The 16847-nt window shown below is 36.9% G+C and overlaps 1 protein-coding gene across 1 annotated transcript in view; it reads right to left on the minus strand.

Annotated features, from left to right (window-relative positions):
- Positions 1-5653: 5653 nt before the first annotated feature.
- Positions 5654-16847, minus strand: part of TMEM26 (transmembrane protein 26) — a 47701-nt gene continuing 36507 nt past the window's right edge. The window contains exons 5-6 of the mRNA XM_026013519.2: positions 12784-12860; positions 5654-9761 (exon numbers count right to left, since the gene is read on the minus strand). Coding sequence (XP_025869304.1) covers positions 9337-9761; positions 12784-12860 — 502 coding nt within the window. The 3' untranslated portion in view covers positions 5654-9336. The remainder of the gene's footprint in view (positions 9762-12783; positions 12861-16847) is intronic.

Here is a 16847-nt window from a genome sequence, read left to right on the forward strand (position 1 = left end):
GAGCCCAGGTGGACAAGATAGAACTTACACATTTAGAGAATGCAAGAGTCCATGGACCCATAGATGGAGAAGGAACCAACAATGAGGGAATTTGAGAATTGGAGATGAAGGTCTCATATCACCATAAGAGTGGAGGAAGCCAGAAAGAAGAGGTATTCCACAGCACTAAAGGCAGAGTGTCAGGAGGAAGATGGCTGGGAAAGTCTATGGTGTTTGGTAATTAGGCTTTTCTTTCTTTCTTTCTTTCTTTCTTTCTTTCTTTCTTTCTTTCTTTCTTTCTTTCTTTCTTCTTTCTTTCTTTCTTTCTTTCTTTCTTTCTTTTTCTTTCTTCTTTCTTTCTTTCTTTCTTTCTTTCTTTCTTTCTTCTTTCTCTTTCTTTCTCTTTCTTTCTCTTTCTTTCTCTTTCTTTCTTTCTTTCTTTCTTTCTTTCTTTTCTTTCTTTCAGATTTTATTCATTTGTTTGAGAGAGAGAGCAAGCACTAGTGCGGGTGGGGGTGCATGGCAGAGGGAGAGGGAGAGGGAGTCTCCAAGTTGAGCAGGGAGACTGATGTGAGGCTAATCTCAGTATGCTACGATCATGATCTGAGCCAAAGGCAGACACTTAACCTACTGAGCCACCCAGGCACTCCAGTAATAAGGTTTTTTTCTACATTCACACAGAGAAGTAGGTAAGCATTATGTTTGCAAAGAATAGTTCACTTTAGGAAAAGCTCAAGAAATGATAATCAATGAACAAAGTCAGATATATATATATAAATAGTATAATTTTAGTTGTTTTAAAAAAATTAAAGGTACAAATAAGGACAGAAAAATAAAATACTCAACAGTAGCTTCCAATAAGCTACTGTTGCTAGCGACTGGGGACACAAAAGTGAACAAGACAGACACATTTGACTTTTATATTCTCATTATAGGTAGGATAGACATTAAATAAACTTATAAAGTAAAAATAATTTCACCTAGTGAAAAATGGTAGGAAAAAAATAAAGATCAATGTGATGGAGATTATTGAGGAAGGCTAAAAGTGATGGGCTCTCTGAGGACCTTGCATTTAAGCTGGAATCCAAATTAAAAATAAATAAATAAATAAATAAATAAATAAATAAATAAAAGCCAGTGTGAGGGTTCCTGGAAGCGCCAGCAAGAACAAAGTCCTCAAGACAAAAACAAACAAACAAACAAACAAACAAACAAAAACTTGGTGTTTACTGGGAACAGAAAAAAAAAAATCAGTATGTCTGGAGCTGTGTGGTTGTATGATAGAGTATAAGACATGGCCTATGCCCTCAAACAGCTCACAGGCATGGGAGAGACAGACACATAAACAAATCATTAGATATATTATGATAAACACTGGGACAGAGACAAGTACAAAGTGCTATGAATACACAGTAAGGGAGAAGAGTCACTCAGTTCTGGAAGCTGAGAAGACGTGAGAAGAAGAGAGGAAAATTTCTGAAAATCACTGACATGCTGCTTCTCCTGTGGTCTCTAGTCTGGGACCATGATAAGTGATGAATCTCCCAGCTCTACATAGAAACAATATTGTGTCTTTGAAGGAAAGAGATCAGAGACTTGACACTGGAACATTCTCTACTTTCAGATGATAACTGCTCACTCTCCTAGAGTTCCTATAGGGTACAAAACAATTTTGGCCCATGGGAACATTCTTCTTTCCCTTAGCCATCAAATCTAAATGGCAAAATGAGCCACCCGAGACAGGTTAGGGGTGAGTAGACAAAGAGTGAGTAATAGAGTGGTAGCAATGAAAGGCATTGCTGAAAAAAGAAAGGGCAAAATATGCAAACTTTACATTGCTATGTAAAGGACAATGGCAAGTATACCATATCATAGGGGAACATGAGAACTATGTTACAGTAGAAGGGGTGTGTGTGTGTGTGTGTGCGTGTGTGTGGACCCGCATGCAATGCATTGTGTTGGGAAACAAAGTTGAAAGGTTGAAGTTAAGACCAGCTTGTGAAAGGTCTTCAATGATTTTCCTGGGACTTCATGCTTGATCCTATTGGCCATGAAGCATCATCATGTTGAATACAAGAGACGCAAGATCCATTGTGTATTTTAGAGCAGCTCTGAATGCAGTTTGGAATATTTATGGGGGATTAACCAGGAGGTTGGAGGGTCAGTTGGGAAATGACAACAGTCACTGATGCAAGAAATGGTGAGGCACTAATGAGGACAGCAGCAGTTGAAAAAGAGAGGCAGGTTAAAGATTTAAAGAAATTATGGACAGCATAACCGAAAGAATGTGGGGATTACTTGGGTAGGAAGGATAAGAAGATCAAAGGGTCAAGGATATCTCCAGGTTTAGCAAGGATGCCTGAGTGTCTGGCTATGCTGCTAGCCACTGTATGGAACACAGAGAGGGGAGGCTGTTGGGAAGAGGGTGTGGTTGGATACGTATTCTGTATTGACTGAGTTTGAGATGCCTGCAGAGCAGTTGGAGGAGGTGAAAATCCAGGCATGGAGTTCAGGAAAGAGGTGGAAGTTAGATACTAAAAAACCCCACAAGGTAAAGAAGTTGAAACCAGGAAAGCTGATGAAATAATTATAGTGTTTGATCCAGCCATTAGCTGTCACTCAGGTCATATGGGAAACTTTGAATAATAGGGAAAAATATCCTTTGCCAGAAGATGGAAACAATCCCCAAGATCCCAGAACCACAACCATCTGAATTCTTCGGCTATGTACTTGGCAGGCGCTGAACAACAGCATCCACAGAGAAAACATATTTCGTCTTGTAGATTCGAGTTTCCTTGCCCAAAATTCTTAGTTTGGATACAAAGACTATATGATATCTGACATATGGTTGGTTTAGGAATTTTTGTTTTTTTCAATAATGCGATCAGATTTGCATATGATCCATTTGATCACTTACACAATCAATTGTAAGTTTAGTAAATATTTGACAAAAATCTAGAAGGCTTACATACACAAGTTAAATGGACTACAAATGTGGACTTGGAAACAGATGCACAGATTCTTTCTGAGTTTTCTTTCAGGGCTCCTTCAGTTCTCTATCTCTCTTGGGAAAATCAGTTTTTGACTCCGTAATTCAATGTGAAATTCCTCTGTGGTTTGTTTTGGTGCCTTCATAAATGTAAGAGGGTGTGAAAATGTCAGACTAGCCATTGCAAAGTAGTCTCCGTGGTACTTATCAAGACCCAGTGAATCATTTGGTCAGTTTGATTTTTCTGTGGTCTTATAGATCTATTCATTATTTCATTTCCCAACGTTTGACACTTCATAAGGCAAGCAGAATTTGACATGGTTTAAACATTTGATTCATCTAAAGTGTCTAAAGACTGCTCTTAGTTATAATGACAAAGTCTATATTTTCTCGACTGAAAATGATTGATGTGCTTTTGCTTTATTTGCAAAATGATATCAGAGTGTCTATACATGGCAGAAAGCTCTGTAAGTTTAAGATTTCTTTTTATTAATAATTATTTTTAAGATCATTAAAGTAATGAATACTTAAGACTTTCAAACTATCAAAAATATAAAAGCTAAAAAAAACAGAAAAGGTGGGAACATCTATAATTATCAGAAACTTGGGGATCATTTTTTAGGTTTACCAGCACTTGTAAGGGTATGGATACCATTTATAAAAAAGTGACAAACTAACCTCATGGTTTGCTCCCTTAGTTTTACCTAACAAAATATTGAAGTGATGTTCCTTATCAGAACTTATGCATCTACTTTATCCCCTGAAAGAGCTATGAAGTATTATGTAGTATGGTTATTTCATAATCTAATAATGATCCTATGAATGGAGAGTATGGTGTTTCTATAGAAAATATTGCTTTGAATGGTCTCATACATACATTTTTGTGCACATTATCTGTGGGATACTTCCTTGAAAGTTGAGTTGCTGGGTCAGATGACAAATGTATTTTTAATACTGACTGATACTGCCAAATCATCTTCCAAAAGAGTTAGACCAATTTAAATCCTCACTAGCAATGAGTAAGAATTCCTGCTTCCCTTGAGCCCCTCTAATGCAGCATCCTAAAACATTTTTGAATCTTTGCCAACCTGATAATTGAAAAATGGTATCTTGTGGTTTTGTCTGCATTTGAAAAATGGTATGTCATTGTGGTTTGATTTGCATTTCCTTGACTATTCCTTTTGCATTGAATCATATATCTTTTGCTTATTTTTCCAAAGGATTTTTTTATTTGTAAGAACTATTTATTCATTAAGAAAACTAATGTTTTCTTACTTTTGTCGCAGAGTCTTTACCCAGTTCATCGTTCAATTTTTGAATCCACTTATGGTATTTTTATAATGCTAAAAATATTTAATTTTACAAGTTGAAATTTATTAATTGCCTATGGTTTCTAGTTTCGTACCTTGCTTTGAAAACATTCTCATCATTGCAATTATTTTTTTTAACTTTTGATGTTTAATTCTTTGATCCATCTTGAAATGTTTTGGACATAAGGATTGAGGTAGGTATTCAATTTGATATTTTAAAAACCTTAAACCACTTATAATACTTTATCACCTCCCACTCATGACTTATCGTATATCAAAATCTTCAGTACTTCACTCTATTTTTTTACCTTATTCTGTTCCATTTTTCTACCTGACAGAATTGAATTCTCTTGGTTGTTGTAGCTCTGTGATTTAAAATATAACTAAATGTCTTTCTAATTTTTTGTTAGTTTTAATATTTGGCAGGTATTCTTTCATGCTTATTTTGTCATAAAATCTTTAGAATTAACATGGGTAGTCATTAAAAATTAAAATCTTATTGCCGTCATTGTGTTAAATTTATAGGATAAATTTAGAAGAAATTAATACTTTTTAAAATACCAAGCATCTAACCACTTCCCAATAGAAACATAACCTTCAGTTTGTCAAATTATTCACTGATGGTCCTCAAAAATCATTTTGAAATTTTCTTTACATGGATCTTGTATATTTACTAAGTTTATTCCTGTGTATTTTATGGTTCTAGTTAATTTCACAATGGAAATATCTCGTTTTAATACATATCTTATGTTTATCAATAGAAAGCATTGATTTTGTCATTATTTTAGATTATCATTTTTAATAATAATATGCTTTCCTTGGATGTTCAAGACTCAATCTTCTATAATTAAATGATAAATTTGACTCTTCTAACTTCTATACCTCTCATTTCTCTTGTATAACTGCACTGACACATTTCCCCAGAAAAGAGAATCATAGTGATGTATCTCTGACACCTTCAGCCGTTCAGAAACTTTAAACCTTTACATAGGAAAATCTGTACATCTCTTCTCTCAGAGCTTCCAGGTTTCATGTCTTGCTTTGGAAGGTCTTTCCCATTCCCCAAATGCTAAAGACATATCCTGTATTTCTTCTAATATTTTATAGTTTTCACTTTTATATTTAGTTCTTTTAATCCATCTGGAATTTATTTCTATATATTGCGTGAGATAAAAATCTAACTTTATTTTTTCCAGATGGTTCACAAAATTCCCCAACATCATTTATAAAATTGGTCAGTCTTTCCTCACTAGTTTGAAATGCCACTTTAGTCACATTCTAAATAGATCTGTTTTTTAAAATCAAAGCCTAAAAACGAAATGAAACAAATGACAGTAGAGAACAAAGACATGCAGACAAAAAACAGACATCAAGATAACGTTGTACACAAACTCTTTAATGTATATAATAAAATACAAAGGCCATTCATATCAAATAGTATAAATATAATTAATACAGAAAAAAATTCTTACAAAATATTCTAGGAAGAATGACTTGGAGGATGGACACACATAAAATATTAGGCTGCAGCAGTTGATTATTCGAGCATTATTTAAAGTTCCTCTCATCATATGGAATGTTATTTAAAGCTCATGCCATAAATGTCCTCCAGCTGCCTTGCCTTACCCCCAAATCAGATATTTGAGAGAGTGGATCAAAATGGTCACTAAGTAAAAAGAAATTAATAAAAAACAAAATGAAAACAAAAAACATAATAGTCTCTTCCTATAATTCAAGATTTTTTTTTAAATGTACATCTTTAAGGCTCTGTAACATGTTTCAGCATTTCACTTGCCCAGTGCCAAAGTAGAGCAAAAGTGGATGGATGGATGGATGGATGGATAGACGCTGGGCCTTCTGCAATTCCGTCTTTTAACAGGAGAATACATTAAAAATAATTGAAATTCAGTGTCAAAGGGAATAGAAGTAGGTGTTAGACTCTGAAACTTGGGAAGAAACCTAAACCATGTGCCCCTACAATGCATGCCTTTCCAGGGCTTTAGAAGCTTTCTATTAAATCACAGAATCACAATTAATATTTCAATTGTGAATTCCAATGCTTCTTGGCTGTGTCTTTCTGATCTTATAAGACCTGAAGTGCTGCCACATGTTAATGGAAGCACTGCAAGTCCAACTGGTAACTTTGTGTAAGAGTCTTCGTTTTGGAAGATTACTTACAATGTTAGTGGCCCATACACATTTTTATTTTCTTATGTTATCAGTTCAGTCTTAAATAAAAGTTCACAGAATAATAAAAGATAAAGACAGTTTATGTATCTTGCAACGTGAAGTCATGTCCTTTGGGACTCCTCTAGTAAGGGTAAAAAGAAAACCCAAGAGGTTGTTGTATGTTTCCATGCAGCATCATTAAAACGTGTACACTGTGTTTCCTCACCAGTAGAAGGATATATTTTTTAGGAAGGACATTTGATGGAACTTTCATCAAGCAGTTAGGTAACAACTACCAACAATAACAACAGCACTGCCAATGAGCCACTGTCTCTCGTGGCTGGGGATTGGCATGTTGTGTGTCTGTAAGGGACGGTAGGGAGGTATGTCTGGCAGCACGTGGTACAGATGATCTGAACAGTTATCTGATCACACATACCACAGAAGCAAGTCCCAGGATGTCAGTATGTGCCTTTGTAACTTCTGCTCTCGCCACTTTATAGAAAATGCTGGGCTTTTTTCAAACACTACAATGCTTAGCAATCTATAATAAAAACAGACAATTAACTGAGTACAAATTTAACACTTTTCATCATTAGGGGTCCAAGGAATATAACCTGGATTTAGGTTTTGATTTTAAATAAGCTAAATGACTATAGATTTTTTTGCGTGTGTGCTATTAAAAATAGTTTGAGAGAGTAGAGATACCGGCAGGAAGTTAATAAATGCTGCCCTGTGCAGATTTTCCTGGAAAACGTTGTAGTGTGTGTGTCTATTTCTGCCACTATTCATTGGCTGAGATGGTCCCCCGTGCTCTTTGCCTTTCCGGCATGCTAAATAAAGCCAGACTCTGGACTTCCCATTTCCCAGGCCTTTGGAGGAGTGCTAATTACAAAATACTTCACTTAAACACTAGGAACTCATTCACGAAGCCAAGCCAAGTCTCAGATTTGAAAGCATTTAAAAATATCCTCGCAACAGCCGTACTACTTTATAGTTTATCTATTTTTAGATGCTCAGTGTTTGTTTTGCTGGAAGAAAAAAATTAAAACATGAAAAGTATGCCATGAGCAAATCTGCAATAATAAGCAGCACATACATGTTGTGGAGGAAAACATTCAACATAAAATAGTCAACAGAAAAACAGATTCTGCTGAGGCGTTTTTATAAATAGTAGCACTTATTATTTTGCTTCCAATTGCTAAGCATCTTAAATAACATGCCCTTAAAAGTTGTCAAGTTCTTTACTTTATATAAATATAATTTCCTGATCTTAGCGTTCGTAAAATTATTATGAAAATTATAAATGTATTCCACTTGTCTCATGTGCAATTTTACAATCATCATATGGTTAAAATTAGAAACACGAGGAAGAAAAGGAAGAAATAGAAACATGCCATCAGGCACTGAAAAAGCCATGGAGTGGAAAAAATTAATTTCTCTGTATGAAAATAGAATTTGCCTAAAAAACTTTTTATCAGATAGTTTGAACAGATATCATGTCACACAGATTTACAGATAAAATTGTCCGGATTGCATGTCGAAGGGTCACGCTCAATTCCAGGTCATCCTCAGTCTTAATCTTTCACGTCCCTTTGGATCCATCAGCATAAGAACAAGCTGGAATTAGGCTTTGAATCCTAAAAGAACAGTTCTGGAACTGCTTGCCTCAACTGTAATCACTTCTATAGAGTCAGGGAGATTTTCACATTGTACCTTTCAAAGCAAAAATCATTTTAAAATGGTCCGAATGACCTCCATCTGGAAAGTACAGAGGTGTGCAAGGGGAAAGCATGGCTATTTCCACAGCGGGGAAGTGAAGTCAATGCAGGGAAGGAAAGCCAACGGCCTGCTTTCCACCCCACCGTGGTGGACCCTGGGCCCTGTCACCGCTCAGGGGCTGTCGGGCAGATGCCAGCCTCCGACCCTGACACCTTCCTGGACACGGAAGGCCAGGCCGGCTCGGGTAGTGGCAGTTCAGAGGAGTCCCACCAAGTGGGGGCGGACTCCAGAAACTAGGGCAACCCCGAGAGGGCCGGAAACACCTTTACCTCCTGCTTCAGGGCATCGAGTCACACCACGCGACTTGGCGATACAGAAGATGGTAGAGTTAAGAGAAATACTGACGAACGCCGCAAATCGTGCTTCAGAGTGGAAACTGTGACTTTCTAGCATTACCAGTATTTCCTGCCTCACAACCGAAATGGCTCGCTGTGCAGTTTGCAGCGCCGGAGCCAAGAGCAATAGCGTTTCTGTAGGAGCACATGCGCCAGGACAGACACCGCATCAGCCCAGGAAAAGGATTTTCCCGGGAAGGCCTGTGCAGCCGTGTGGAGGCCTCGCAGTGCTGTGGACGCCGGGCAGAGATTTTCACTGCTTGCAGCTCACAGTGAGGTAATTCTAAAAGCACTTTTCCCTTCATTTGTTCTGCATTCACTGAATGTACATTTTTTGATGTCAGGGACATTGCAGAAAAGATCAGATGAGATAGTCTGACAATGGAGCCAAGGTTCAAAGCTTCTCTATTTTCAGGTAACAGCCGTGACAGTTTGTCTGCACTAAATCTTTTGAGGGCATGTCACTGTGACCCTGTCCATAGCTTTTCAAACGGTTCAAGACAAACAAATCACTTAGTCGTTGAACAACTGTAACATCTGATACTATCGCACAGGAGTTGTGGCGATGGCCACTAATCAAAGTTTTTTTCATTCAGTTGAAGGAAGAAAATTCCTCAGCTTTGGTTTAAGATCACTTTTTATGCTGTGTTCTTTTGAAAACTATGATATGCTAGAGATTAAAAAAAAAAAAAAAAGGAGGGGGGAGAGGAGGTTCTGTCTATAGGAAGCGAAGAGTCAAATGTTCTAGCTCCCTGCTGCTGTCAGTGAGGAGCTACGGTGTGAGGGGAGAGTCCTCGCGGGTGACGGGCAAGGCCTGCAAAGGGACATCCATGCTCCCCTTAGAGTCGCTCTCCGTGTCTCCAGGTGAGAGCCCACCCACGACCGGTTCACACGGGCAGTGGTGCTTCGCCTTCAGGCTTCCCGGCGGGCTCCGCAAGGCAGCCCGGACATCCATCCCCAGCACCACCAGTCGGTAGAGCTGTAACACCACCACCAGGAAATTCTTTGCCGCAAAGAACACCAGCATCTGGTTTATCACTCTGAAGTAGGTCATCAATACGAGACGCACGACAAGGAAAGGGCCGTCTTGTATGAAGATGCTGATTCCAATGTTCCACAGGTCGGCACTGTATTGGCAAAAGAAGAGGCTGAGGAACCCCTTCATGGCCACGGACAAGGGGCAGACGACATGCTGCACTGAGAACACAGACAGACCGATTAGCGAACCTCTGAGATGTGAAAGACAGAATGAAAAGGGGAAAGGTCATCAACAGTGGGTGCTGTGGTACTGCTTAACAACAGGGGGTGATTCTATAATTTAATTTGGGGGGCAGGAGACAGGTGAACCCACCCTTCACATTTAACACCACCCTTAGCCACCCCTTAACCACTTCACATCCTTGGCCATTGTATATTTAAAATCAAGATTCTATTATAAATTCAGTAAAAGACACCAAAAAAAACCAGCCCTGGGGTTTCCTTCCCTGTCACAAATTTTAAGTCACCTTCTAGTCCCCTCCCTGGGGAAAGCATGATCAACTCAGCTAGAGAGAATAAAGAAACAGAGAAACCACTGTGTCTGTCCTTGGGGTCTGCAGGGTACAGAGACAGCACAGCACGGCACTCAAGGCCTTGACTCAGGTAGCCTGGCTGCCTCATTTTTTCTAGCAAGATGCCAGCAAGTTATTTCACCTCCTTGGGCCCCAGTGTTTTCCTTTGAGAGCTGAGGTAACAGTGATGTCTGTGAGGAGAGGGGCCCCTATTCACTGTATCTTTTTGTTTCCATTAGAGTCATAAACCCTGGCTCCTCTCTGATTTCTCACTTCTCTCTTTCCCTTGGGATACTGAATGACTTATGTGACTGCTGAGTTTGGGAGATGGAACAGTATAAATATATGGCCCAGATCCTTCTGTATCCTCCCTTTGGGACCTACCTGTTTCCTGGTTGACTCACTCAGCCATACGTGCAAATTATGTTGTGGAAATTCAAGTGTTTACAATACAAATTCAAACTTAATTCACGTTAAATATTTTTCTAATGGTAGGGGGACAAAAGCCCAAATAACTGCCATTGTTACTTTATTTTGTCTAACGCCTTATGGTTTTATTTCACAGTTTATAAGAAACACTGGATATAATTACCAATTTTCCAGTTGAACAAAAGGAGGCCCAATCAACAAACTTTTTGTTTTAATTTCTAAAGTGCTAATTTAATTCAAGGTCAAGGGCATAAAATAATGTTTTATAATAATGAAGCCTTCCATTTGGAATTTTCAAACAAAGGATGCCTTCGTCTACTGGAGCCTGCAAATATTATGAAGCTGCTTTGATATGGGTGAACATAATGTACTGTTTGTTGGAAAATACAATAGCGATTTAGTCAGAAGTAACATTTGGTCTTTGTTTTTCAAACAGCTGCATAACATTATCACCCCTGAAAGTTTACAAAATTTCTTTCCCAAATAAAAATTTTCTTAGCAAGGCTATAAACCACAAGATATGGGAGGGTGAAGATCAGCAGAGTGAATGACAAGAGTAAAACCAACATATATGATCAATAGTGGCTTCTCTTTCTCTCTGTCTCTCTCTCTCTCTCTCAGATTTATTTATTTATATGAGAAAGAGAGATCAGCGGGTAGAGGAGGGAGTTGGTGAGAAATTTCAAGCATACTCCTTGCTAAACACAGAGCCTGACATGGGGCTCGATCCCACAACACTGAGATCATGATTTGATCCGAACCCAGGAGTCAGCCACTTAACCAACTGAGCCACCCAGGCACCTCAGTAGTGGCCTCTCCTAAGAAGTTAGGGTCAGGAAATGGTTCCAAGGGGACCGCCTGAGAGTGTTCTTCAATATCTAAAGTGATGGTAACCGATATTCTGTTAGGAGACACTACCTGATCAATAGGTATAGATTGGGCACATTACAACAAGATCTGTATGTGTGTGTGCGGGGTGTGTGTGTGTGTGTGTGTGTGTGTGTTATAGGCATACATTTGTTTGTAATTATTAACTAGTAATTAGATTTAGGGTATTTCTAAAAAGCCACAGCCACTCTTTCCATCTATTTCCATCTATTCTGGTGACAGTTTTGTTTCAGAAAGTATCTGCTAAATTCTAAAGTTGCCTCTGAAAGCTCTGGACCTATTAAAGCAAACCAAAAAAAAAAAAAAAAGATGCAGAAAAGATTAAATATCCCTATTATAGATTAATTCTAATTCTGATGCCATCGGGTGGGGTGCCATAGAAAGAAGTCAGGTGTAAGGAATATGTAATTATTAGATCCTAGAATTTCTTCAGAGTAAAGTGGCATCCTGGAGAATTCTCAAATAAGAATTCTAGGGATCTTTCCTAGAAGTTAAAGGATGACTCCAGATCCATGCTGTCCAATTTAACCTTCTGTGAGGTAAAAACATTCTGCCTAATGCACGGCCTCTTACATCAGCCATTCGTGGCAGTTAAATACTTGAATTGTGGTTAGTGTGACTGAGGAACTGAAGTTTTCATTTTCTTTAATTTTAATTAATTTAAATTTAAATAGCCACATGTGACTAGTGATTTCTGTATTGGACAGTGCAGCTCTAGATCATCACTAGTATGATATGCTTGGACAACAGTTTCTTCTTACAAAGTCTTCAGAGTTTATGTATTTATTAAAATAAGATCAATGGAATTGGAAGGGCCACTACCTTGAGGAAAATTGTAATTTTCCAATGTGGCTTCAAAACTGTTCTTACTCCCTGAGATGTTCTAATACACAGATCTGACAAAAGACTGAAAATGAGCCCTGAAAATATCAGGAGGTCACATTTGTATCCCAGCACTGTGCTAATTTTGCACACTCTATCTCATTTGGTCATCACAAGAACCCTTAACTCTAGCCACTATGATTATTAGATCCATTTCACTGGTGAAAAATTGAGGCACAAAGGTCTTTACTAATTTGCAGGAGATTTTACAACTCATACATGATTTGAAGTGAATGTAAAGCTGTGCTCCAGTACATTCAACTATCTCAGACTCACCATGTCCCAGAATGAATCCACTAGTGGCTTTCCTAAGTTTCAGTCGACTTTTCTTCTAAACTGAACTGGAACTAACATTGGAATATCAAAATGATAAAAATGATAATCCTCTCAAATGCTTCCTTAGCTTGATTATAGTTTAAAATCAAGAGTTATAATTTTCTGTTTTTTTGAACAAACATCAAGACATTTACCTGCTAGGTCAAGTGGAAATTGCAGCATGCTCCAGGTCCATATAACAAGTATGGCATACACAAGGGCAGGACTATTCCTAGAATGCAAATAGAATTTTAAATTAGTAATAAAAATATGATAATTTTTAAAGAAATATTTTCTCTTTTTTTCTCATATTTGAGTACACCATAATAAATCTCTTAAGATTATATATGTTGGTGATAGAAGAAACCCATGAAAAAATCCATTCATGATTATAATGGAATAATAAAGAAGTAAAAAAATAAAAATCCAAGACTTAAAATCCAACTTCCACATGTGCCAACACCTGTAAATTATGGAAAAGCCTCTTTATCCCATTTTGTTGTCTTTAGTTTTACAAAATCATGGAAACATTATTGGAGATAAATGCTAGGAAAAATTCAGGGGGTTGATTTCAAGAATTGTCAAGGAGAAAAAGTGAAAACTTTTTTTCTAAGATCAGGAAACCCTAACTTAAAAACTATGTCACAAAAGGACTAGATGATGCTCAACAATGAAAAGTTTAGCATGTAAAAGAAAATTATCTTCAGTTGGGAAAAAGAGTGGGGAGCTAAATCCAACAATCAAAAATTTACACTACTTACTAGGATATAAATCAAGAAATATGACAGCTTCATTCACTATTGTATCCCCAGTGCCTAGAACAAATAATAGACACTCAACAAATATTTGTGGAAGGAATTACTGGATGTATGAAAGAAGGGCCTGTACTTGGCAAATATACGAATATGCAAATGTCATCTACCTAGGAGAATGGTCTTGAAGACTGAAGTCAGATAAAATAGATGTTATAAAAATAGAAAGGATATTAAAGAAATATCATAGTTAATATTTTAAAGCAAAAACACAAAGGAAGAGGATCCCTGGGTGGCGCAGCGGTTTAGCGCCTGCCTTTGGCCCAGGGCGCGATCCTGGAGACCTGGGATTGAATCTCACGTCGGGCTCCCGGTGCATGGAGCCTGCTTTTCCCTCTGCCTGTGTCTCTGCCTCTCTCTCTCTCTGTGTGTGTGTGACTATCATAAATAAATAAATAAAAATTTTAAAAAAACCACAAAGGAAGTTATCAATTTGAGATTAATGGCATAATAGCATATTTTACTGGCAACTTCTCCATCAAGAGGGATTTTCAGATTGAAGTGGGATAGAAAGGAATCAGGAAGAGTAGTTGAAACCAAAATAAATGAGATGGTTTTAAGAGATATCTTTAAATGCTTCAAGTGTGAGGCTCTGAAAAATTATATCTCAAAAACTATGAGGGAAATTGTAAGCAATGTTTCTAAGCCATCATTACCTTGGTAGTTAATGGTAGAGACAAGTGTAGTGACAAAAAATGTCTTAATTTTCAAAATGAAGCAGAATTGTAACTTAAAGTACAAAAGGCACATTTACTATTCATCCCTAGTTAAGTTATATAAGTGATTATTTAGAATATTTCTAATAGCTCTTGTAGAAGACAATAATTACTAGGAATTAGCACAGTTTACTTGGAACAATTACACTCAGCATACTGAGATTTTCTTCTCTCTCTCTCTTCAATAGAGTTAGGACTATCAAGCAAGTAATGATATATAAATTAATATTAGATATTTGGGTTTAAATAAGGCTTGTGAAAAATCCTCCCACAGTGTTCTTATTAGCAAGATTAAGAAATGTTCTGGGTGTAAGCACAGTTAGGTAGATTCCTAACTGTGTAAATGACTCCCCAAAGGGAGCTCTCTAAGGGTTGCTGCAGGTTCTGCATTTGATTCTATTCTACTTCACATTTCACCAATGACTTGGTTGCCAAATTGTTGGAAGGCTTCTCATATGTACAGATGGCATGGAGGTTGGATGGGAAACCATTACCCCAGAAGACATAATCAAGATCCCAAAAGATCTTGACAAGATGTAACCAGATGGCCTACAATAGGAGAGAAGACGTAGCATTTCACAGAAGCTGCCATAAAAAAGGCTCAGGGATTTTTCCTTATCACTATCTAATCAGTATGAGATGGATTTATGACTTTACAAAATCAAAGGCAATCATAGGTCACTTCATAAGTATAAAGTCTAGAATTTAAAGTGGAATATCTAGGGAATGCATTCTATTACTTTTCCAACTTTGCAATGTCAATGTCTGTATATAATAGATCATCAATGAGTGCCTGAATTAGTAAATAATTTTACCTACAGTTTCTGAGCTCATACTCTTTCAGGAAGTTTTCTAAGGGTTAACTATGATCGCAATCCTCATACCAATTTTACAAAATAGCTACACTTATCCCTATTTGACCAGTGAAGAAACTGAAGCAGAGTTGTAGAACTCTCATCCGAAGTAATGTGGTTATAAATGTTGGAAGCAGAAATCAAAACTAGATAGCTTGTTTCAGCATTCAACCTTTTAACCACTGTACTATACTATTTCCATAAAGGAAATGGAAAGTTTTAGCCTTGCTGTATTTAACAATGTTCAGAATATATCTGACATATTATGTATTGTGCTTCATGTTAAAGGAGGAAAATTTATAAAGGTTTTGATACAAAGAGAGGCCAGGATGGTGAGAGATCTCAGAGCCATGGTGAATGTGGGATAGCTTAAGAAACTAAGAGAAGAGTCCCTAAAAACTTTTTTTCCACATATTTAAAAGACTATCACGTGGAAAAGGCATTAAACTTATTTCTTGTGACTTCAGAGGGCCAATTCAGATTCAAAGGATTTTAGTGGTGCCTATAAGAATGCAAATTTTATCACAATAGAGAAAAGTACTCTCTAATAATATCAACTCAAAAATGGAATAAGCTGCCCCAGGGTTAGTATAGTCTCTATTAGTGAAAATTTTCAAAGAAAGTCTGGACAAAAACTTGTTGCGAAAATTCTGGAGAGGATTTTGCAACAGATGTAAAATAGATTATTCAATAGATGGCTACTTCTGAAGTTTCTTCTAATCCCAAACTTCAATATTTCAACCAAAAACTCATGCGCAATTTGTCTGCCAGGCTGCAGAAAGCATGAGGTATGGTGTTAGGTTGCTGGAGTTCAAATACCAGCTCCAACATTCACTAGGGAGACAGGATTTGGGCCTCCAATCCCAGATTGATATTTACTGACTACATGAACATGAACAAGTAATTTCACATCTATACGCTTTAGTTTACCTATCTTCAATATGAGGATACCAATAATAATAGTTACTGGATTTTATATGATAATTGTATTAGTATATTGTAAAAATAAGTTAAACATATAAAGCTCTTAGGACAGCACTTGAAACAGACTAATTATGCAAGTTAGGTGTTATTTTTTTATTACCATGTAACCTTGAGATTTTCCCAACTTCTCTTGCCTGCCACAGTTCAACTTATAAAGTGGTGATGATAGTCTACCTCATTTTATATTGTAAAAATAACAATTTATTACAACTAAAACACTTAGAACAGTACTTGAAGCACAGCAAGAGATAAATAAACATTATCTAGTAGTAGTAGCAAGTTGCAGCAGCACCAGTAATGATAGCAGTAGTATTTTTATTTTGTGCACATATTTCTTAAACTCTGTGTTTTAATTCTATCATTATACAAAATAAGGATAAATAATAAACCCTAGGGCTAAGAAAGCCAAATTTTAACATTACAATAATGAACATCTATTTTTTGCATATGCAAATATTTGAGCACAAACAAAATATAGGAAAATGTGAGTATTGAGAAATATATTAGTAAATTTATAAAAAAAAAAAACTGGAATAAATGGCCAGAAAGTTTTTGAAGCAAACAAATTTGTACTCAGTCAGATAGTAAAAGTTATTCAGGAAGGATAAAAAGAAAGTAAATAAATCATTGAGCTTAAAGGACAATCACTCAAAATGTGAAGGAATTCTGGAGTGAATTTATTCAACATTATCTCCATTGTGTAACTTTCTCCCCTAATTCTCTCACTACATTTTCTCATGTGTAGTGTCTTCATAAATGTCAACTGGGAAGCATGTAAGCAGACAATGAATTCCATTCATAAAGAGACAAAAGATCTTGACAAATATAATTATACAGGTGAGTATCACTTCTC

This window comes from Vulpes vulpes, chromosome 4 (genome assembly GCF_048418805.1).
Source record: "Vulpes vulpes isolate BD-2025 chromosome 4, VulVul3, whole genome shotgun sequence".
NCBI classification, from domain to species: Eukaryota; Metazoa; Chordata; class Mammalia; order Carnivora; family Canidae; genus Vulpes; species Vulpes vulpes.